Genomic DNA, 23,332 nt, shown 5'->3' with positions numbered 1-23,332 from the left:
CTCTTGCTGAGTGTGGGTGATGGCATGATGTGATATGATCTCGAAACTCTGGAGAAGAGTATCATCTCATCCCAGATTTCGTCATATCTCCGACTTTCCATCCCAAAATGCGTTCTCGTACTTAAACCAAGACCCTCCTCAACCCCCCAACGCCACCCAGCACCCTTCTTCCACTAACCGCACATCTACCTGCGCCACTTTCCCATTTTCCTTCTCTTGTTTCCCTGTACTTCTCCTTTTCCTTCTCATCATCTTTCTCACCACTTGCTACAACCTCTGTCCCTCCTTTCATAAATGTCTCTTGTAACTCGTGTAGCCCCTCGATCCAACGATGGATACAAGTATAACAGTATACATATCCCGTTTGACAAGCCGTTGGGGTCGTTATTTCTTGTAAGCAAATCGGGCAGTTCTCTAGAGACTCGGTGCTTGAGGAAGAAGGTGCAGGAACAACGTAGATTGGGAGGTGGGTGAGAGTCGAGATGGGTGGGTTAGTGGGCTCCTCTGAGGCTCTATCTTCTGGGGATGTTGGAGATGCGGGTTCCGGCTTTGATGAGGATGATGGTTTGGAGGGAGTAGTGGGAGAAGGTGTATACGAAATGATAGGCGGTGGTAGCTCCAATCCCTCCGTCGCCTTCTTCGACAATTGTCTCGCAAAATCACTCGCATGCCACCATTCCAAAAATTTGAGCGCAAAAATACTTGTTGGCAATAATAACTTTAGTCCAGCCCCTAACCTTCCCATGGCTAATCTAGGATCCAACAGACTTCTTATACCCAGGTTACCTCCTGGTGTCGCAGATGAGGGGGCATTTGCAAGGGCTTCAAATGCCTGGAAATCTGCTTGGCTTAATCTTCGTATGCGAGTACCTATGAGCCAGAGGAAGGGGTCGGAGTAAACTCCTGAACCGGATTTTGAGTTGGAAAATAGGTAGCGTAGATTGAATGCCAAGATGCTAAAATAATACGCAGCGTTGACGCTGGGATATACATTAGTAAGAAACCAGCGATAGTAATGGAGAAATCGTTGGCGGAGTGTAGGATTTGGTGGCATGCGGGTGTAATTTGCACCGAGGAGGGCGCGAGGTGCATTTATTTCTGCGGATTCATCGAGGCGGCGTTTAAGATAGGGGATTCCGACCAAGACAGCGAGATTTTTCCATACATCTTTTGTTGTAAGTTTTGTTGCTTCTCGTAGACTGGCATTGGCGCCTTCGGCAGTCAATTTCAAGGAACCTATGGCGGGGGGTAATGCTCGTTCGCGTTTTAGAGAGTAAAAGTTCTCGACGAAGGAGGAGGAGTAGGTTGTTAGGTAGTGATGTTCGATTGCTAGGAAGAGAAGGGCGTGGAGTTCGTGGAAAGAATTGAGGATTGGAAGGAGATGGCGTGGATGTCGATGGGTAGCGACGGTTAGGAGGTAATGCAGCGAGGGAGGTAGTAGAGATGATAGTTGAGTTGAGGAGAGTAGTTCGAATAGGGAGGGTTTGTAGGGGTCGAGGGGTGGTTCTGAAGACATTATGGATGCGCGGTGAGGTTTGCTGTGCGAGGTATTGAATGGCTACTTTGGGTCGTAGAAGCTGTGATGAACAGCTCAGATTGTAATGGCAAACTTTGATACACAATGCAGATAGTTATATTCGTGGTGTTCGTTAAAGTTCGTGTGAGAATTCAATCCTCAGCTTCGCGATTCGATTGTGATGAGCTTGTAGTTGAGAGAGACGCCAATGTCGAGATTATCAGATGAATATTGAAAGATATTAAAATTGACGCTATTTGTGATTCATATGGCATAATAAATAACCGCAGGCATTATAGACAGATATGAAAAAAGGAGTTGAATGTTAGAAGAGTCTGTTAATGAGAAGCTCTCGAAGTATGAAGGTATCGCGAGGCTGCAATGCCGAGGTTGAGAGGTTGAAGCCCATGATTACATAATGTAGCATCACGTGTAATTTTATGCTTCGCCAAGTTCGCCTAGCTTGCTGAGTGCGCCCCGCAGATTTCTACATTTGAAAAAAACCTGGGGTAGCTCATATTATTTCATGTACTATATCTAGGAGCTAGGCCCCCTAAGGTGTGACTAGTTTATGGCAAAAACAGTGATATCTGGGTTTCTAACAATCTGGCTGGATTTATCATGGATATCTTAGATTTTAAATTATTCTATTTCTTCAATTCATGCTTCATATTCCATCCATTCATTTATATGCTTGATCGGATCAAAATCTGAGAAATCAGTCTACGATTTGATAACAAATTGAAAAGTAAGTACACTAGGAAGCTTAAAGTATCTGGATCTGCACAAATCTAGCTGAATAGTTCATAGACTAGTGATGCTCCGGTCTGGACTAGACATGTCAAAAAAAGGTACTGTGAGGAGTAGTCTTCTCTCAGCTTTTTAATGACATACAAAAATCTTCAATACTTTTATTTATCTGAATAGATTACCTGCTCCTCTGTTACTATTTTTCATCTTCTACGTATCACACGTTCATATATCCATATATATTTGTACATTTACACATTCGCATCTACTCATACTTGTATACGCGGGTATCATATTATAACTTCCTATCATTTCACACATTTCCAAGATGTCTTCCTCGGATGAATTCGTCAATCTCACATACAAACGTAACGGAACCTCAAATCTGACCTCTGCTCCCATTCCAAAGAGAAGCGAACGCTTGACTTTTCTCAATCTTCCTAACGAAGTTCTACACGCTATATTCAGACAGCTTCTTAAGGAGGCTCAAGACAAAAGTTCAAGATTCTCTAACTATGGAATTCAAACGAGACATATCAAGAATGCACTCAATATGCTATCGATATCCAAGGATGTGCGAGCTAGATTTTTGCCAGAATTTTATCGAGAAACGATCATTCCGATTACACTAGACCTCGAGGAATCTGATTATCTGGGATACCCTGAGATTTATGAATCGGAAGGAGGCTGGATAGATATAGTAGAAGCGGCAGACTTCAATTTTGAAACAATACCGGTCCACAATGAGCATGAACAATACCCCGGTCTTATTGAAAGTAATCGACAGAGATTGGACAAGTTCTTAGTTCATCACGGCAGTCAAATCAGGCGCATCAAGTTGAACATTAGTAGCATTGGGGATTATGCTGGCCCAGTCTTATCTGAGGACGCGGACTTGTACAGACTGTTCAAAGCAAGAATCCAAAAAGTTATTGAGCAATTGTTAGGAAATGGGGAAGTAGGAACACCAAGAAGGAGGAAAATACTTGAGCTTAGGTTGTGTGTTCAACCAGACCGTGAATACCCACAAGAAGACGAAGACGAAGACTACAATAACTACACATTTGAGTGCGCGTGCTTCAATATTCTAATGTCACTTCTCGAGCCATTGAGAGAGCACCTTGATTCAAAACAATGTGCGAAGTTGGATTGGAATGGGGTCTATGTTCTCAAGGCTACCGACATCAATTGCGGAATCTTTTCTTACGAGAGCATTTCATTTGTCAGGGACATGATTACTGATCTGACATCAGAAGAACAGAATTTACGATGTCAGTGGGCAAAAGAGCAATTGTCACGAAACGTCGAGGTGGACAAAGATCTCGTATCATTGCCTGTAGAGAGGAATGAAGATCAATGGGTCAACTTCTGGAGGAATCACAGGGATGTAAATCCGTACCGTCTAGCATGTATCAATTTTCTCTATCCTAAGGGTATTGCTCAGGCGCATAAAACACATCCTGTAGAGTCTGAATGGGTTCTAAAGATTCTAGAATCGTCTTCTTTGATGTGGGACATTCATGAAATTCGACTCGTTCTTGATTTATTGCGTGAAAGAAAAAGAAAGTATTGTCTTGAAAACTAAATTGTCAATTCTATTCATTTTGGGCTTTGAAATTGGAACAGCGTTTATCTTTTTGTAGTTCACGGAGTTGGATTTTGGTAGCAGGAAGTATTCCAAGATTGAGCGTTGGAATATTTTCCCTTTACCATGTGTATTTATGTTATTTTCGCATAGTGTCTAGAGATATCAGTAGCGGATGTCAATAGTAATGTAATAGATTGAACAAATATCCGAAAACCATGTCCTCGTGAACAAAAAATAAAGCCCACAACTATTAAGTTTCATAATCCAGAACGATTTTTAGGAAGATATTTTATGCGTCGTTTTTCTAGACCCGGAATAGTATTATCAAACTCCTTCGGAATAGAAATCCAATATTCCGCCCTATAGCACTCACATTATGTAAGACTATGCCAGATAATATCCAGGTAATAATAATTACCTCTAAAATTAGGGTTTGGCGTTGATAAGAGGTTCAAAAGTTCCTACTCGATCTGTGAACAAAAACAACAGACCTCATAAACATGATTCGGCAAACATTTAGGAAGTCAGGCATGGCTTCGCTGTTATTGGATAGCTTGATGCACTTTATTTTGTATTGAGATGCTTTTTCACTCACTATCCATTTACCCAGAGAATTTAACGGGCAGTATTATCAAGAACACTTTCTTATGGATTAATCACAGAAATAATCCACTCGCTTATATCAATGCTATCTAACTTCAAAATTCGCAACCCCTTCATCTGTTCGATTCCTCATATACAATACATCTTCTATCTTGCTCACATCTCATATTGTGTAATTCAAAAACAGACAATTTTATCACCAAGATACATCATTCATAAAATCCCAGAGCACATACCTAGATAACGCAGGTGGTGTAGAGCAAAAGCGCCACCAACGTTCACGGCACAGAGTTGTGGGACCCCCTTAACCTACCCCGGACAGAATCCGGACCCATTTTTATAAGGCTGATTTAACCTACATTAACGACTGCCTAGAAATCTACTCAAAAGGAACTTCTGAATTTCTTTTTTCCAAGACTTTTTACTTTTATGGTTTGTTTTACTTCTTAAGCTATTTTTTCTTTTGTTCGTGGTTTTTCGTCGCAGTTACGTTATTGAAAGTGTGTATATTGGCGATATTGAAAAGATTGACCCTATCATCATGACCTCTCAGACCCCTTCTCATGTACCCGTTGAAGATAAGGACTCTACGACAATTGACGAATCAACAGAGAATCATCACTCCACTCTATTATCAGATGATTTCCAAAACGCAAATCACTCCCCCAACACCGGCAGCAGCTCCGCTCCACGACTTCCACCCCCTCCTCCTCCTCCCCCCAGTTTCCCCAAACCCTTCACTCCAGCAAAGTTACCACCCGTTCCATCTCCTCCACCTATCGGCCCTCCAAATACCCTCCTCATAGAACTCCTCACATACAACGGCTACCCCTACAAAGACCACTGGGCCTATTTCATCCGATCTCCCTCCCACACCTCCATCGGCGTTCGTCTTCACGCCACTGGAGATGTGAGGAATGGGTTTCGTTTTGAGATTCAGCATGAATATAATTTATATACCACTGAGGATATTCCTACGAAGAGGATTCCATTGCAGTGGGCTGACGGGGGGAGAGTACCAGATGCTGGGGGTTGTGGGGTGGATGTAAGTGTGAGTGTGAATGTGGATATGTATAGGAGAACGGTCTGTGCGTTTGAGAAAAGTGTAAGAAAAGCAGAGGTACCCGGGAAGACGTTAAATTCCGTGGTAGACGAGGTGTGTGAGATCTTTTCATATTCAATTCTATTCAAGTATCAAAGGCTTTTTATTTTCTACCCCTTATCTCCTCCACAGCAGATTACTCCAAATCCACATCACACATTTACCACACTAACATACCCCTCTCCAAAGACGCACCTAGGCAAAAAAATCATCCAAAAGGATTGTCAATCATGGCTCGTCGAGGCCGCCGACCACTTGGTGCAAGATGGAATTTTCGAACCCGAGATTGCGGAGTTTCTTTACGCGGCTAGACAGTGATTTGTTATATTACTGCACCACTTCATAGAATATCATATCATAGATAGAAAAACCACATCATGCTTCGAGTTAGAATCGGAATTGAGTATGCTGAATTGGTTCTTGGGACATTTATCTCAGCATTCAAATTCGAATAGATATACAGATGGGATGAGATAGGATGATATAATCTGCTGACCAAAAAATTCTTTCCGTACTTCTACCCTAGGAATCTTTTCTTCAGTAAAATGTTCATATACCTATCTACCTACCCACGTACTATTCAATAATGATTCAGAAACCACGCATACCCTATCCAATCCTATCTTCTGATCTCCACTTATCTCATTTCCTTCCATGTACCTAGTAATTCCATCCACACACCCCAGATGGAAATTCTCACTCCAAAGTCCACACTGCTCTAGAACTCCATACTATCCTATCCTATCCTATCCTATCTACCAGGAACCAATCATCGACGATCTATCTATCTATCATCCTATACCTACGTACATACATCACACCACCACCTTCCACCTTCCAGTTTCCCGCCTCATAGTGTCAACTCTCGATATATCATCACTGAGCCATAATCACAATCACATGAAAATCACATGATCACACCATCACAAATGTAAAATTTTGAGAAAAAACATTATCATCATATCATAACACATAAGATCCATTCCCTATCCTAGCTTCCTCTTCCCCAGCCCAAAAAACAACAAAAAAAATCGGCTCGATTAAAGTCCGATATGTCCTATTCCATCCCATCCCATCAATTCGATACTCAAGTAATCAGCCCTTGATACTTCCATATCCATATCCATAACCATTCCATCCATTTATCCATCCATGCTTTTCTTGTTCTCAGTTCCGGTCCTTATTAAGACCTTGCTACCTGCGTGTCTGCTATGCAGCCACGACGCTATCCTTCCCAAACGAAAAAAAAAAAGACAAAAGAAATCAATAATCCAAGCGATTATTATAAATGATTGTTTCCAATCCAAAGATGGCTTTCTCCCAACCCAGACATCAAATCCTAACACATCCACTCCCCCAATTCTCCTTCCCAAACCTTCCCCCTTCTCCTCTCCTTCCTAATTTCCAAATCCAAATCTCCCACACTCCTCTCCTCAATCTCCACTCCAAATGTCTCCGTCTTCTCAATCTCCAACGACCCAATCGAAATCATCGATGAGAGACTATTACACCTCGTTGTCGCACCACCCATTCCCATACTGATTCCACTTCCGCGGAGGCCCAGACCCGCGATGCGATTCCGAGAGTCGATGGAATTGCGGGAGTCTTCGAGGATGGTGTGATTGGAGGAAGAGAGAGAGAATGCGGCGGCGGTAGAGAGGCCAGAGGTGGAGAGCCCGGATGTGGATCCTTTGCGGGAGGTGGAGTAGGAGGAGTGCGAGCAGTGGGAGGAGGTGATGGATGTTATGGTTGAGGAGGATTGGATGCGTGGTTTGGAGTCGAATGTAGGTGAGGGGTGGGGAGAGTGGAGAGAGGTGCTGGATGGGCTTGTGGATAGGCTTGTGGAGCGCGAGTTGGAGCGTGATGAAGATGGGGATTTGAGCTTACTGGAGAGTGGAGTGTTAGTGTCAAATATGAGGAAAGATATAGTATGGGAGAACTTACAAGAGTTTTTTGATTTTTTGTATATTCGATGACGATGACGATGATGATGATGATGATGAGGAAGACATTTTGATTGTGTGCAAGGATAAGATTTGATTTCAGATTGAAGAGCCTCAGTGTTCAACTTGTGTGGGTTGAAAATGATATGATTTCAAAAGGAATTCTTTATATCCAAAAATATGTAGACGGGTATAAGTAATAACTTAAATGATATTCCCAACATTCTAGGATAATCATGCCATTAAGTAAAAAAGAAATACCACGTTCGAATCCTCCAAGCTTCAGGCACGGAAACTCTATCCAATACTTAGTTTCCCATAACCGTATGATTCTCATGTGTCACTCACTTGGCCAAGGACTAAAAGATCGCAAGCTCCAGATATCAAGGAATTATCTATCCACACGCTAACATTAATTTCATGGCGCTTTCTTCGGAGTCTGCGTGCCCAGGATCGAGCCTTAGTTGGAAGATCTCGAATTTGACTACGTATCAAAGTCATCTGTTGATTGATGCGTTCGCTAAGCATAGTACGTGAAAACTATAAAGTATTTAGTCTATAAGCTTGGCCTGGTATGGAGCTTGTGCATCTAAAAGGTTTTCAAGCAAGCCGGGCGTTTGTAAACTAGATGATTTTCTAAGGTTGATGGTCCACTAGGCAGAATGTATGATTAGAGCGCAGAATGGTCGGGGTGCAGAAACATTGAGGTTTAGGTTGATTGGAAGGCTGCATCTCGGTTACACGACGATTGGAGTACAAAAACCTTACTAATGCAAACCTTAAAGAAAGTTCACGCACAGACGCAGGTACAAGCATTGGCCAGCTGCAAATGGCCATAGCTTCCAGATTTGGTAGATGAACCTGTTGATCATTGTACGACTACTGTACATTGAGACAATGATAGGCTGATGTATGCGACAGAAATTCCATAGCTAGCTCACGCGGTTATGGCGGATGGCGTGGCTCGTGACACAATGGGTACGACCGAAGCTTGGAAGGTTCACATTTTGTCCTTAGCTCTGGACACAATATATACCTGCAGCTGTATTGATGCTAGTAGCTTGTTATGGAACGGTTATCGAAGGATGTTACGGAGTGCATTCGCTTACAAGTCGTGATAGAGTTCATATATACGATACGCAAATACAATCCTTAAAACTTTGGACCTCAAAAGCCAAGATACAATGGAGAAGGATACGATGAATAACGCATGGGAGACTGAGATTGCACTAATGCAACGTCGATCGATCTGAATCTGTAGATTGAATGAAAGACATCATGATGTACAAGGACAGTAACAGTTTGTATAGTAATAATTTGTCGTTTAGTTCATTAAATCTAAAGCTACAGGACTTCCTATTGGATCATGTACGAAGTTGTTTATGAGTGGAGGATATGATCCAGGATAACAATGATAGATGGAGGTCGAAGAGCGAGGAGTAAAGAATTATGGACAAAGAAAGGCTAATCCGAGGTTGCAATGATGATCTTCTTTGATAAGCTTTTCATAATATATTATACAAGCCGTCTAACTAAACATGTATAGTACAAGGTAATTATACACGAACAGATCTTCTACATGCTATCCTCAATAAATTTCCCCCAGGTTGCTAGTTTTGCGATAAATATTATGAAAAGATAAGCAACGGGTGGCGCATTTTAAACGACTTTTGACATGTAGACCATGTGATGCTGTAAGCTATCTACTAAAATACTGTGTGGTGTAAGGCTGAATCATCTGTATTCGGGTACCTGAGGTTTGAGTTCAACGTTGGAATTATGTTTTGTTTTTATGCTTTGTTTTTCTGAGGATTATGCATTGAGTGGAGGAATATGATATCAAAGGTATGGCAGATGAGTATCTACCGCTCTACAACTCGCACCAACGGGAATGAAACGGGGATAACAGGAGAACAAGATGACTGAGGAGATTGCAAGGTACTTCCTCATTCTCCTTTCGACGTACGCGTCCAATAAAATAGATTAAATCTATTCCCGACAATTATCCTGATACTGAAAATCTTGACTATCACAATCGGTAACTCAAACGATAAGCTGAATGAAGAATTACCTTCTAGTGAGTGAATTGCATGTTCACATAACATTTTTCATAGTAGGACGGCTGAAGAACGGATCTGAGTACCGACCCCCTAGACCTTTTATTATATGTATCCGCCTTTGAGATGGCATTGAACTACCAAGCTTATGATAATCCGGTATATGATAGACAGCATAAAGTCTCACACTAGTACCCTTTGTTCTTAGTGCTGAAAATCAGTGATCTAGGTCGATCTAATGAGAGCCATGAAGCCTGGGTACTTTGAGTCTTTGTGGAGTCATAAATGTATATCTATTCGCGAATCATGATTAATTAGTGTTAATAGCCCTATACTCATAGAATTCGACCTCATATCATCACCATGTTTCGAATATTGTCCGTTGATTGTAGACTACTTCGAATATAGCGGCATTGATATCTTCAGATGATCATCCTCAAAACTCTAGCTAACGGGAATAAAGAGACAGTCAGTGAGAAATGGACGAACAGAAACTATTTTCGTGCACTTCAGACGGAGTGGAGACCATTCAAAGTATAAAATTTTGACATCATACCAAGATAACTATCCAAAATCTATGTGCACTCTTTAGTAAACAGTCAAACCTAAGAAATCAGGAGTGAAAATGTCGGACAAGACCGAGAGCTAATGCGAACTAAGTTTGGGAACGTACGACTTCTGTTGATCTGCTGTCAACTCGGTCTTTGGTCTTTGACAGATGAAGAATCTTAGCGGAGATCTTTCTGTATTTCGAGTTCTGACATCTTCATTGGACTGGAGGGATTTATTTGTGGTACATAGCACAAGATCAAGGGGCAATTTCTCGCCAAGATTTTGTTCTCTTGCGTGGATATCCACGTCCAAGATGATCTATCACGGTGTCGCTATGATACACACAATAGATACATTCTACGCGGCAATTAAAAGCATCGTGATGGAGCTGGTGAGAAAGCGATGTATGATCGACTCCCTGTCTATCATGTAAAAATTGTGTGACGAAAGAGTTGTTTCAATCTGAACACATGGTCTTTAAGATCTGGCGCACTTGCCATCGAACGGTGATGTAACGGTAATGTAACGGCAATGTGCCGGTAATGTACCGTTTATGCACCATCCTTTGTCCAAGTATTGCTTTTTCAACAGAACGTAACGGCGAGGAACCCCAGGATGGGCAATGCACCATGAGTACATTCAAATTCGGGAATCACGTGCTAGACACGAGAACCAGAAAAGATCACGTATCTCAATTGAACAGAAAACAAGGAGAATCCCTCCGATGTGTATGCTAGAAGTGAAACAGATGTGCAACAAGACAGATAGTAACCGAAAGAAGATGAGGATACGAATGACATATCACGTGAACAATAACAAAACCATACCATGAGGGGTAAAGATCAGAGTCGACAGATGGAAACTAAAAAGATGGAAAATAGAGATTGACAGTAAGAAACCTTACGTTGAAATCTCTACCAATTGATTGAGGGCTATCAATGTAACGTTTCGCTCTATTGGGTGCTGATCATCAACTTGATGTTCTAGACCTGAGAGGGATGAAGAATTTTCGAGGGTTCGAGAAAACAGATATTACATCGCCCACACTGTCCATTCTAGAATGAAGAAGTGATATTCAAGTATCAAGAATCTTATGGTGTGACTCAAGTCAATCTTTCTTCCAAATGCACCACTTCTCCCATTACAAGATACGATTTGTGGCATTACGAAACACCCAAGTCAAATTTCTTACTTATTGCTCGCGTTTCTAACTCTAGAAACATAATATTGCGTACGCCCGCTTCACATTTTGATCTACGGCCTATTTTGAGAGGGCCGACATGAACTGCGTAGTAGATATGCAAGCACAGGCATGCGATTCGTCATCCTCAAGCTCATTCGGACATGTACGTTTTGCATGCGATACATCCTGTGCCGTGATGTGTGAGGGGTTGAGACGGGATGACGGGATGACGGAAGATTATGACGGGAGAATTGATAAACAAATAGTTTTCAAACACGGATGTCATTTGTTTCAGAGAAAAGAGATGAGGTGAAGACATTCTGACGATTTGATGTTGTCGTCGTGTTTGAAGTTTTCGAACTAAGAGGCTCGGGACAAGAGATGGTCAAAGACAAGACAGGAGTTCCAAATCTCACGTGTGCGTAAGTGGAAATATGGTGAGGAGGAATTGCTGCTATTTTTAGACGTGAATACCGAACAATAAATAAATAAATATATAAATACATGAATACATGAATACATAACAATAAAGACATAAATACATAGATACATAATAAATATATCCACATATAAATAGGTATATAGGAGAAATGAACAAATACATATCTCGGCTTCCTACTTCCAATTGGTAACGATCAATCTATCCATTTTCTGTAACAATATCCGATATCTAACGAATGATATCCGATGTATTCGGGATCAGTGAAAAGGGGAAGGTCATTTGTTTCGGAAAGGTCTAGATGGATGGATGAATACTCTCTCTGTGGATGAATACTCTCTCTATAGATGAATAGACGCATGAGATTTTGTTCCGTCGCAACACAACCATAGATATGAGAATGTGTTCCGTACCAATCACGTCGAAGGAAATGTGAAGGAAATGTGAAGGAAATGTGAATACGTCTCCTCCTTACCGTTTACTCTTCTTTACTTTGTACGGACTACATGTCCCTTAGGTATCCTCAATTCATTTCTACTCATACCATCTCAATTCTTCCAGATCTCTCCATCTTCAATCCCCTTGCCATACCTCCCACTCCAAACCCGTTCAAGCCGTTTTGGTGGAGAATATTGACCACCTAGGTAGTTTTGGCTCTAGTTCACATTCTCGTTCTCGTTCTCGCTCTCGTTCTCGTTCTAGTTCCACACTTCAATCCTCATTTACCCCAAAGAGCTTCAACCATCGGTTTGCCTCGAACATTGGTACATCCGAATCCTCTGCCATTAAGTAACATAATTCATTCACCGATACCACGATCTCCATCTCCTTTCATCCATGAGAAGACAACTTCACAATCACCTGCATCACGATTTAAAGTCTTCAAAAGAGGTACTTTGTGCCAATTGCGCTCGTTATTAAGGACTCTTGCTTTAATCCTTGAAGGCTTAAGCTTCTTATCTGAAATATAATCCCAATCCCCATATTACACTTTATGCCATCGCGCATCCATCTTGGCTAAAGATTAGAGAAGAGGGAAAAGGAAAGAAGGAAGAGGTAGTTGTGATCAACATACCTTTCTATTCATCAACATAGGAAGAAGAAAACTTTAATAAGAAACACGCGATCATTACATTATTTCATCGATAAGAAGAGTATCTTCAATTCAATCTCGACAACTCCGTTTGGTGCGACCTTCATCCAAAGACATCTACGGACCTCACGGAACTTACGGACTTCAAACCTGGGGGGAAATTCAATTTCTTATTGACCGACTTACACCTTTTAATAATTTATTGGACAAGATAACATCAATAATATGGCTACCAATTCTTCAATGAGGATAGGAAGTTGGTTACTATTCTTTCTAGCAATTTCAATAACGGATGCTTTCTACATACCAGGTACGTCTGCCGCTTTCTGCCATATCCATCTCATCCCCTCATCTGCTAGATGTTGAACTCCGGACAATAATCTAACTGTTCTCCCATTCATCTAGGTTGGTCGATTAAAAGTTATAAAGACAATGAAGCAATCCCTTTGCTAGTCAATAAGGTTTACTCCGATAATACACAATTGCAATATGCCTACTACGATCTTCCATTCGTCTGTCCTCCAACCGGTGTTCGTCATGCCGGATCTTCTCTACTCAGCGGCCAAAGTATATCATTGAATCTTGGCGAAGTCTTACGAGGGGACAGGATCACACAATCCGATATCGAATTGGTAATGGGGAAGGATCAAGAATGTAATTTCCTCTGTTCCAAAACGGTCACCCGAAGAGATCTCAAGCGCGCAAAAGAATTGGTTAAGGATGGTTATGTTGTGGAATGGATTGTGGACAATCTACCTGGAGCAACGAGTTTTGTGACAGTGGATAAAAGTAAGAAATATTACGCTGCTGGGTTCAAATTGGGTTATAAGGATTTTTCCCAAACTGGCAAAGCGAGATATTTCATCAACAATCATCTTACAATCGTTCTTCGATATCGAAAAGCTCCAGGAAAGGATGGAGAAAAAGGTGGAAAGGTTATTGTTGGATTCGAAGTTTATACCAAGAGTGTTGGAGCTGATAAGAGAGTGGAATCGGGATGTCCTGCGGATTTGAATGATGTCAACACACCATTTGAATTATATCTTGCCCCGAATCATACCGATTCTTCATCCGCCCTCGCATACCCACTTTCATCGTATCATCCACCGGAAAGAGAAATAGATTTGGATGATGGAGCTACAATGGAGATTCCATACACCTACTCTGTTTATTTTCGTGAAGATGAAAAGGTCGAATGGAGAAATCGATGGGATCTATACTTTGTTAACCAAGAGGAAGGATCAAGAATTCATTGGTTGGCTATTGTCAATTCTTTGATTATTTCAGGTCTTCTTAGTGGCATTGTTGCTATGATCTTAGCCAGAACTGTTCGAGGAGATATCAAAGCATACACAAAGGATGTCTCAGGAGAAGATGGAAAATTGAAATCAAAAAGAAGATCTAGACCTGGCAGTGGAGCAAGATCACCTAAAACTGGGGAAAAAACTGGACTTGGTTTATTGGATCAGGTTGACACCGAGAATGATGCCGATGTTTCTTCCGATGATGAGCAACTGGAAGATATTACTGGGTGGAAATTACTTCATGGAGATGTTTTCCGTCCACCTCCTTATGGACATCTTCTAGCACCTTTGATCGGATCTGGAATGCAACTCGTTTTCATGGCCTTTGGATTACTTTCTCTAAGTAGTCTAGGTATACTGAATCCAAGTTTCCGTGGTGGATTCATCAGTGTCGGAATCGGTCTTTTCATCTTCGCAGGAGTTTTCTCTGGTTATTTCAGCGCACGAGTTTACAAAACATTTGGAGGTCTCAATTGGCGCAAAAATACCTTGATCACAGCCATTCTCTTCCCTGGTCTTCTCTTTTCTCTAGTCTTCATCCTCAATTTATTCGTCTGGGCCCAAGCATCTAGTACCGCCCTTCCATTCGGTACCCTCATCGCTCTTATATTCTTATGGCTTTGCATCCAACTCCCCCTTGTCTATGCCGGCTCTTACTACGGCTACACACGTTCCGGTGCATGGGAATCCCCAACAAAAACGGCTATCATCCCTCGTCAAGTACCAATTCAACCTTGGTATATCCGTTCTATCTCTTCAATTCTCCTGGCTGGCCTCATCCCTTTCGCAGTAATCTTCATCGAACTTCTTTTCGTCTTTCAATCACTTTGGCAAGATAAAAGTGGGTATTACTACGTATTCGGGTTTCTCTCTCTCATAACTCTTCTTCTCATGATCACAATTGCGGAAGTCACAATCGTTACCATTTACATTAAACTTTGCGCTGAAGATTACAATTGGTGGTGGCATTCTTTCCTTGTAGGAGGTGGATCAGCAGTTTGGGTTATGGCATATTGTGTGTGGTTTTACATGAGAAGGTTACATATTGAAGGATTTGTTAGTGGAATATTGTTTTTTAGTTATTGCGGAGTCGTGGCTGTTACTTATGGATTGGCAACGGGCACAGTGGGATTTTTGACCAGTTTTTGGTTTGTGAGAAGGGTTTATGGGTAAGTTATTGAAATTTTTCTTTTGTCTTTTGTCTTTTGTCTTTGGGGCTAGCTAGGTACTTAAGTGGTGATCCTGTTTGAAAGAAAGAGAAGAGTATGGATAACGTTTTTCGGTTGTGATGGGGGTTGTGACAATATATGATTACGAAGCTAATGATATGATAGTGCGATTAAAGCAGATTAATAATACACATAAGTACGAACGAATAAACGAGTAGACGTACAAATTCTAGTTCCGATACCATTATTTCCTTTCTTGGCGTTTCGGTTTGGATGGAATAGGATGGAATAGGATTAAGGTTGGGGATAGGAATAACGTGGTTTATTAGGACCCTATACATACCATGACCCTGTATACTTTTACCTCAATTGTTTATATTTTATTGAAATAATATTATAATAATATTATAAACTATAATTAAATTATATGTAATTTAAAAATCAATTAATACCGGATTTAATTAATAAGTTTATATATTATATAAAATATTATTACATTTACTATATTGTTATATAGTAGTTTGTTTTTCTATTAAAGAATCACTATTTGTATATTTATTATATTATATTTGATTATCTATATTCTTTTATTTTAATATATTATATCTATTCCTTATTAAAATCTTTTTAGTTTTTTAATTAAAGTAAATTTAAAAAAAGCTTTAATTGATATTAATTAATTTAATAAAATTCTTATTTGAATGTTTGGTTTTGTCACGGCGCCAACTACATGATCTGTAGTTGCCTTCGTGCCTCAGGCACAGACCATTAGCGTGCCCTGCTTTCTATAAGTAGGGCCTCACTCTTCTATAGCCCTTCTACCCTTATAGTACAATATAAGTCTTTACCTGCACCTTGATAGGTTTTGAGAATATAACTTCTGAATCAAATAGAATTAATTTTATTATATAAAATCTCATTTTATATTAAAAGATTGGGTGGAAGAGGCTTCTGTATTAACTATATTACTATGCGTATAGATGTCTTAATCCTATCTTACTTCTCTTGAAGGAAATCAATATGCCTGTTTATGGTTTGTTTAATCTAGTTTGTTTAGATAACTATATTATTAATCACAGTATATAATTAGTACTAGTAATTTCTATTCCTTTTAATATTCTTTTATAAGAGTTACTATTTTCGATTTCTTTAATTCTCTATATCTTTATTATTTCAATCCTAGTATCTCTTTGAATTTTTTGAATATTATTTTTGTTAGAGGTTTGGTTATTCTGTTTGTTATTATGTTTGATGTATTGATATAGCTAGTTATTATCTTTTCTTTTTTAGTAAGATTCTTAATGAAATAATAATATATATTAATATACTTTAATTGTTTATATAAATATAGATTCTTAATTAGAACTATTGTTTTTTGATTGTTATCTAATAGTTGAATAGTATTTCTATATATAAATATATATTCTGTTTTTCCAAGATCTTTGAATATTTGAGCTAGCTATTTTTCTTACTTAATAAATATTACTATTAATATATATTCGAATTCAATATTTGATATTATTATTAAATTCTACTTTTTATTAATTTATAATATTGGTTCTTTATAGAATATAATAACTCCTTTAGAAATACTTTTCTGATTATATTAATTATTTGCTTAATTTATATTAATAAAGATTTTTATAGTATTTACTAATAAATTATATTCCTTTACAATTTAATATTATACTTTTTTAGGCTTATATTTGAGTTTCTAAATAATTATAGTTTTTAAATATTACATTAAATTCTTTATTTCTATTTTATAATATTTTATTAGTTTTGCCATATATTATAATAATTGATTTAATATAAAGGAAATATTTGGTTTTATATATATTATTAAATAAATAAGGCTATTTATAGCTTATTGATATTTAATAATATTAATTAGTTTATTATTTTTTATAATAGATTATAAATATAAGTAATTAATAATAAATATTTTTTTAGTATAATACTAAGTATATAAAATTCCGAATTTAGTAAATATAATTTCTAAATACTTTTTTTGGTTTAATATGAATAATTTATTTGCTTGATTTCTTATAATCCTAATATCTAGAATCTTATTAATCTCCTTCAGGTTTTTAGTATTAAAGTGTAAAAAGAATATTATAAAGAATCAATTAAATTAATCTTTTGAGATTAAGAAGATAATTATATTATTAATATAAATTAATAAATTGAATTGTTGAATAGTATATATATATAAATATAAATCGATAAGATTTTGAGTAAAGTTTTAATTAATCAATTTAGACTTTAAAAGTTGATTTCAATTTTGTTTAATTTGTTTAAGACTATACAAATTTTGTAATACATATAAAATATATTTATTTTATTAAAAGATTAGGTGGAAGAGGTCTCTGTATTAACTATATTACTATATATATAAACATCTTGATTCTATCTTACTTCCTTTAGAGGGAATTAATATGCCTATTTATGGTTTATTTAATTTAGTTTGTTTAGATAACTGTATTATTAATTACAGTATATAATTAGTATTAACAACTTTTATTTCTTTTAATATTTCTTTATAGGAATTATTATTTTCGATTTTCTTAATTCTCTATATTTCTATTATTTTAGTTCTAATATTTCTTTGAATCTTTCAAATATTACTCTTATTAGAAATTTGATTATCCTATCTACTACTATATTTAATATATTAATATAATTAATTATTATCTTTTCTTTTTTAATAAAATTCTTAATAAAATAGTAATATATATTAATATATTTTAATTATTTATATAAATACAAATTCTTAATTAAAACTATTACTTTTTAATTATTATTTAATAATTAAATAATATTTCTGTATATAGATATATATTTTATCTTTTCAAGATCTTTAAATATTTGAATTAACTATTTCCCTTATTTAATAAATATTATTATTAATATATATTTAAATTTAATATTTAATATTGTTATTGAATTCTGTTTCTTATTAGCTCACAATATCAATTCTTTATAGAATATAATAACTTCTTTAGAAATACTTTTTTAATTATATTAATTATTTGCTTAATCTATATTAATAAAGACTTTTATAATATTTACTAGTAGATTATATTTCTTTATAATTTAGTATTATACTCCCTTAGACCTATATTTAAATTTCTAAGTAATTATAGTTTTTAAATATTATATTAAATTCTTTACTTCTATTCTATAGTATTTCATTAGTTTTGCTATATATTATAATAATTGGCTTAATATAAAGAAGATATCTGGTTTTGTATATATTATTGAATAAATAAAACTATTTATAGCTTATTGATATTCAATAATATCGATTAGTTTATTATCTTTTATAATAGATTATAGATATAAGTAATCAATAATAAATATCTTTTTAGTATAATACTAAATATATAAGATTCCGAATTTAGTAAATATAGCTTTTAGATACTCTTTTTGATTCAATATAAATAATCTATTTACTTGATTTCTTATAATCCTAATATTTAGAATCTTATTAATCTTCTCTAGATTCTTGGTATTGAAATATAAGAAAAGTATTATAAAGAATTAATTAAATTAATCTTTTGAAATCGAAAAAACAATTATATTATTAATATAAATTAATAGATTGAATTATCAAATAATATATATATATAAATACAAATTAATGAGATTTTGAATAAAACCCTAATTAATTAATTTGAATTTTAAAAATTGATTTTAATTTTATTTAATTTACTTGAGATTATATAAACTCTATAATATATATAAAACATATCTATTTGATATATTAATTCTTTAAGGTAATACAAAATATATCTCTTTTTTGAAATAGGATTTTATAAAAGTATTCTTTATATTAAAATATTAATACTCTAAGTTTTTTTTTGTAATAATTATTAAGAATAAATAGAGTATATTAAATTATATTATAAAAACAAATATTTTATTATAATCTTTTTTAAGAATTTAATTAAAACCTTTTATTATTAATTATACTTTAAATCTCTTAATCTTATTGTTCTTTATTTTTATTATAAATACTTATTTAATTGAAATAAGATTTCTATTTTTTAATAGAATATATTCTTTCTAAACATTATTTATAATTAATAAATTGATTTCCTTTTTAATAATTTATTTTTATTTTTTTTTATATTTAGAATCTAAGATTACTTGATTATATATAATAGAAATAGGAATATCTAGAATCTATTTTATAGAAAAGGTTATATTCTTATTTATTAAACTTTTCAAAATTAATTAAAGATTTTTAAATAATTTCATTTTAATATTTAAATTGATTTTTAGTATAAAGAATATAAAGATTATAATATATTTAATAATATTTTCATTTAGATTTATTGAAAATATTATTATTATTATTTTTATTAGTTTTTAAATATATTTATTTGATTTATTATTGTTTTGTTTATATTTTCGAAAAAAGTATTTTTTGAGGGGATTTATATTTATATATATAATTAGAGTTTTGGCTGAAGGTTTATTAATTATAGATATTATATTTAGTATTTCTATTTCTTTTATTTCTAAAAATAAAGTTGATTTTATAAAAAGATTGATTTTAATAATATTTCTTTTATTGTTTTTATTAAATTACTAAATATTATTAATTTTAAGTATATTAGGAATTATAACTTTTGGATATTTAGGGATAGTAATATTTTATAATAACTTAAATAAGGATTTTTATATTTCTTATATTTTATAAAGTTTATCTTTTGGTTTTTTATTAGAAATGATATTCTTTATATCTTAAGGTTTTAATATAAAGTTTTTTATTTTCAGATTTAGGTTTTTCTTTTTTTTGAATTTATTTATAATTATTTAGCTTGTTTATATAATATAGTCTAGTTCTAATAAATATACTTTGATATATTTATTAATTATATATAAATATTCTATAAAAATATTTATTTGAATTATATCTTATAATTTGTTATATTATTAATTCTTTAGAATTATCTTTAAATTGATATATATATAATATTTACTTTCCTATATTCTATAATAGCTAATATTTAGAATTAATTCTATAAATATTTTAATAAGATTAATAATATTATTATTAATAATTAATTTAGTATTTGTTTTATTCTTATAATATATATTATATTTAATAATTTTATTTTAGAATTCTAATAATAATCCAGTCTTTTTTAATATAATTTTTATATCAATTTTAATAGTACTAATATTTTTTTCGGTAATTCTATTTTAATAAAATAATATTATAGTAATCAATTTCAATCGAATTTTAGAGTTTTATTTTTTAATAGTTTAAATTAGTTTTAATATATTATTAATTCAAGTAATTAATATTTTGTTATTTATACCCAATTCTAATTCAATTTTCTATTTCTTTAATTTTGATATAACTTTATCTTTCGTTTTTAAAATCAAAATCTAGTTTATTTTTGTTTAGCTATCTATAATCAATAGAAAATAGTAGTTTTCTTATAAAGACTTTAGGAATAAGCTAATAATATCAAAATGAATAAATTCTAATCTTTTTGTTTTATAAAGATTAAATTGTTTTGGGATTAGATTCTTTATTTTGATAAATATATAAACTTTGTATACAAAGATCTTAAATAAAACTTTAATTAGCTTTTTTAATATAATAACTTTATAAAGATTTTATATCTTTTTTAGATTAAGATAATTAAATCGTTTATACTATAATAAATAGTTTTTTAAATTTTTGGATTTATTCAAGAAAATTTTTATTATAATTTTATTTGATTTTATATTATTAATAATTTTTATACTTTGAAAAGTAATATTTTTATATCCTTTTATAATATCTGAAATTATATAAATTTCTTTGTTCATTTTTGTTTTAATAATATTTATTCTATTCTTTCGAAAATATATATAATTTGAATTGAATTTACCTTTAAATTCAGTTTTATAAATCTTTTTATTAAAAAGAAGATTGACTTTTAATTCCAATATATATAACATCTTTGAAAATAAAATTATACTTTTGTTTTCTAGTTTTATTATAACAATACCTATCCAATTACAATATATAATTCTTTTATTAACTTTTATTATCTTTTTTTTTATTTTCTTAATATTTCTAAAAAAGGAAAATTGATTAGATATATATAAAAAAATATTAATATCTATATATTAATAAGTAGAAATAGTTTTACAAATAAATTCTTTAGAAATATAATATTTTTTATTATTAGATTTTTTTTTGCTTTCTAATAAATCAAAATTGATTAAAAAACTTTTATTATTTACAAGATAAGTATGATTGCTTTTTTTTTTAGTAAATAATATTTTAATTGTTTTTTTAAATATTACTTTTTATTACTTAGCTTTATAATAATTATAAATTAAAGTTTATATAAGTATAAGATTTTTATAATCATATAGAAAATGCTCTTTTTATTTATAGAAATAATAAGCATAAATTTTGGTTTTATTATCTTGATCTTACTTTATAAATAGACTTGATTTTTTATATTCTTTTTATTATTTTAAAATTATATAATTTCTATTAACAATATAATTTTGTTCTATTTTTTGAATATTAAACTCCTTAATTATAAAATATTTGATTTTGTCTTTTATTATTAATATACTTTAAACACTTATAATATTGATTATTATTTAATATTTGCTTAAAAGATTTCTAGTTAAAACTAAAAATAAAGTTTTATCTCTATATAAATCCTTGAATACAAAATTAGTAATATTAAGCTTATATTAATATTCTTTCAATTTATCCCAAACTTTAATAACAATTATTTCTAAATAGTTAATAGATTTGAAAATAAATATTTGAATTATTATTAAATATAAATTAACTATAATATTATTAATTCTTGAATATTTTGATTTCAAATAATTCTATAATATTCATATTATATTATACTTATTAATAAATATTTCATTATTATTACTAAATAATCTACATATATATAATAATACACTAACTTTATCTTTCAAATATTTAACCTTCTTATCTAGATTGAGCTTAATATTTATAATTTTATTTCTTTTAAGAATTAAAAAAACTTCAATATCATTGACTTTTATTCTAATTTCTTTAACCTTAATATACTCTTATAATATAAACTTAATTATATAGAATTAATTCTTTTTTTTTAATTATATTTTTATTTATTGAAATTATTAATTATAAATCTTTTAAATAAGATTTAGAATACTTTTTGTTTACTTTTTAATTTTGTTTATCTTGATATTTATATAGAGAATTTGTAAGATTTTTCTTTCCTTTTTTCTGTATAAATAAATCCATATAGATTGTAAATATAAATATAATTAATACTATATATCTTTCTATTATACTATATACATTTTGTTTATAAATAATATTATATACTCTTTCAATTTTATAAATTAATAATAATAATAATTACAGTACTATATACTAGTTATAAAATAATATTATATACTCTTCAACTCTACAAATTGGATTATAATTATTGGAATGGAAAAAGATGTTTGTTATTAGCATACTACTTAGTATCATATATATGATTTCCAACACGCCCTCTTAAGTAGTATACTCTATAGTCCTATTCCTATTTAGGATTAGCTTCAATGTATCTCTATACAGAGCTTATCGATCTCTCTATCAGTGTATATAGCTTTTTTTGTATAGATTCGTTTCTTTTTTTTATCTAATAGCAAATTATTAGATATAAATCTTTTTCGTATCAGAGAACCTGTAGTCGTGCACTTTACCACTACACCACCCAGGCTTATAACCTATTGGAATAGAAAAAGATGTTTGTTACTAGCATACTACTTAGTATCATATATATGATTTCCAACAATAATAATAATTATATCAATTATATCTAAAGATTATACTAATCAGACTTATAATCTATTAAAAGATTAAATAAAAAAGGTTTTTATATTAATTATATTATTATATGTATAAATATTTTAATTCTATTTTATTCCCTTTAGAAAGGATTAATATACTTGTTTATAGTTTATTTAATCTAGTTTGTTTAAATAATCATATTATTAATTATAGTATATAA

General features: G+C 32.9%; 4 protein-coding genes across 4 annotated transcripts; 2 read left to right on the top strand and 2 right to left on the bottom strand.

Moving 5' to 3' along the window:
• Positions 1-121: 121 nt before the first annotated feature.
• Positions 122-1,516, bottom strand: Bfra_006092 (putative peroxisome biosynthesis protein (pas10 peroxin-12) protein; the record flags this gene model as incomplete). Its single annotated transcript, XM_037336465.1, has 1 exon — positions 122-1,516. One exon carries the CDS (start codon positions 1,514-1,516, stop codon positions 122-124), a length of 1,395 nt encoding a protein of 464 aa, XP_037191675.1.
• Positions 1,517-2,594: 1,078 nt separating this feature from the next.
• Bfra_006091 (uncharacterized protein) lies at positions 2,595-5,877 on the top strand (the record flags this gene model as incomplete). The annotated part of the gene is made up of 2 exons (XM_037336464.1): positions 2,595-3,832; positions 4,944-5,877. The coding sequence occupies 2 exons, from the start codon at positions 2,595-2,597 to the stop codon at positions 5,875-5,877; spliced, it is 2,172 nt and encodes a 723-aa protein (XP_037191674.1).
• A 1,021-nt stretch (positions 5,878-6,898) lies between these two features.
• On the bottom strand, positions 6,899-7,571 carry Bfra_006090 (uncharacterized protein; the record flags this gene model as incomplete). Its single annotated transcript, XM_037336463.1, has 2 exons — positions 6,899-7,445; positions 7,504-7,571. 2 exons carry the CDS (start codon positions 7,569-7,571, stop codon positions 6,899-6,901), a joined length of 615 nt encoding a protein of 204 aa, XP_037191673.1.
• Positions 7,572-13,051: 5,480 nt separating this feature from the next.
• Positions 13,052-15,483, top strand: Bfra_006089 (putative multispanning membrane protein; the record flags this gene model as incomplete). Its single annotated transcript, XM_037336462.1, has 3 exons — positions 13,052-13,136; positions 13,232-15,299; positions 15,465-15,483. The coding sequence occupies 3 exons, from the start codon at positions 13,052-13,054 to the stop codon at positions 15,481-15,483; spliced, it is 2,172 nt and encodes a 723-aa protein (XP_037191672.1).
• Between the last annotated feature and the right edge of the window lie 7,849 nt (positions 15,484-23,332).

Source organism: Botrytis fragariae, assembly GCF_013461495.1.
Source record: "Botrytis fragariae strain BVB16 chromosome Unknown tig00000075, whole genome shotgun sequence".
Classification (NCBI taxonomy): Eukaryota; Fungi; Ascomycota; class Leotiomycetes; order Helotiales; family Sclerotiniaceae; genus Botrytis; species Botrytis fragariae.
Note: the sequence above shows the minus strand (reverse complement) of the source record. Positions and strands in the feature narration are given on the sequence as shown.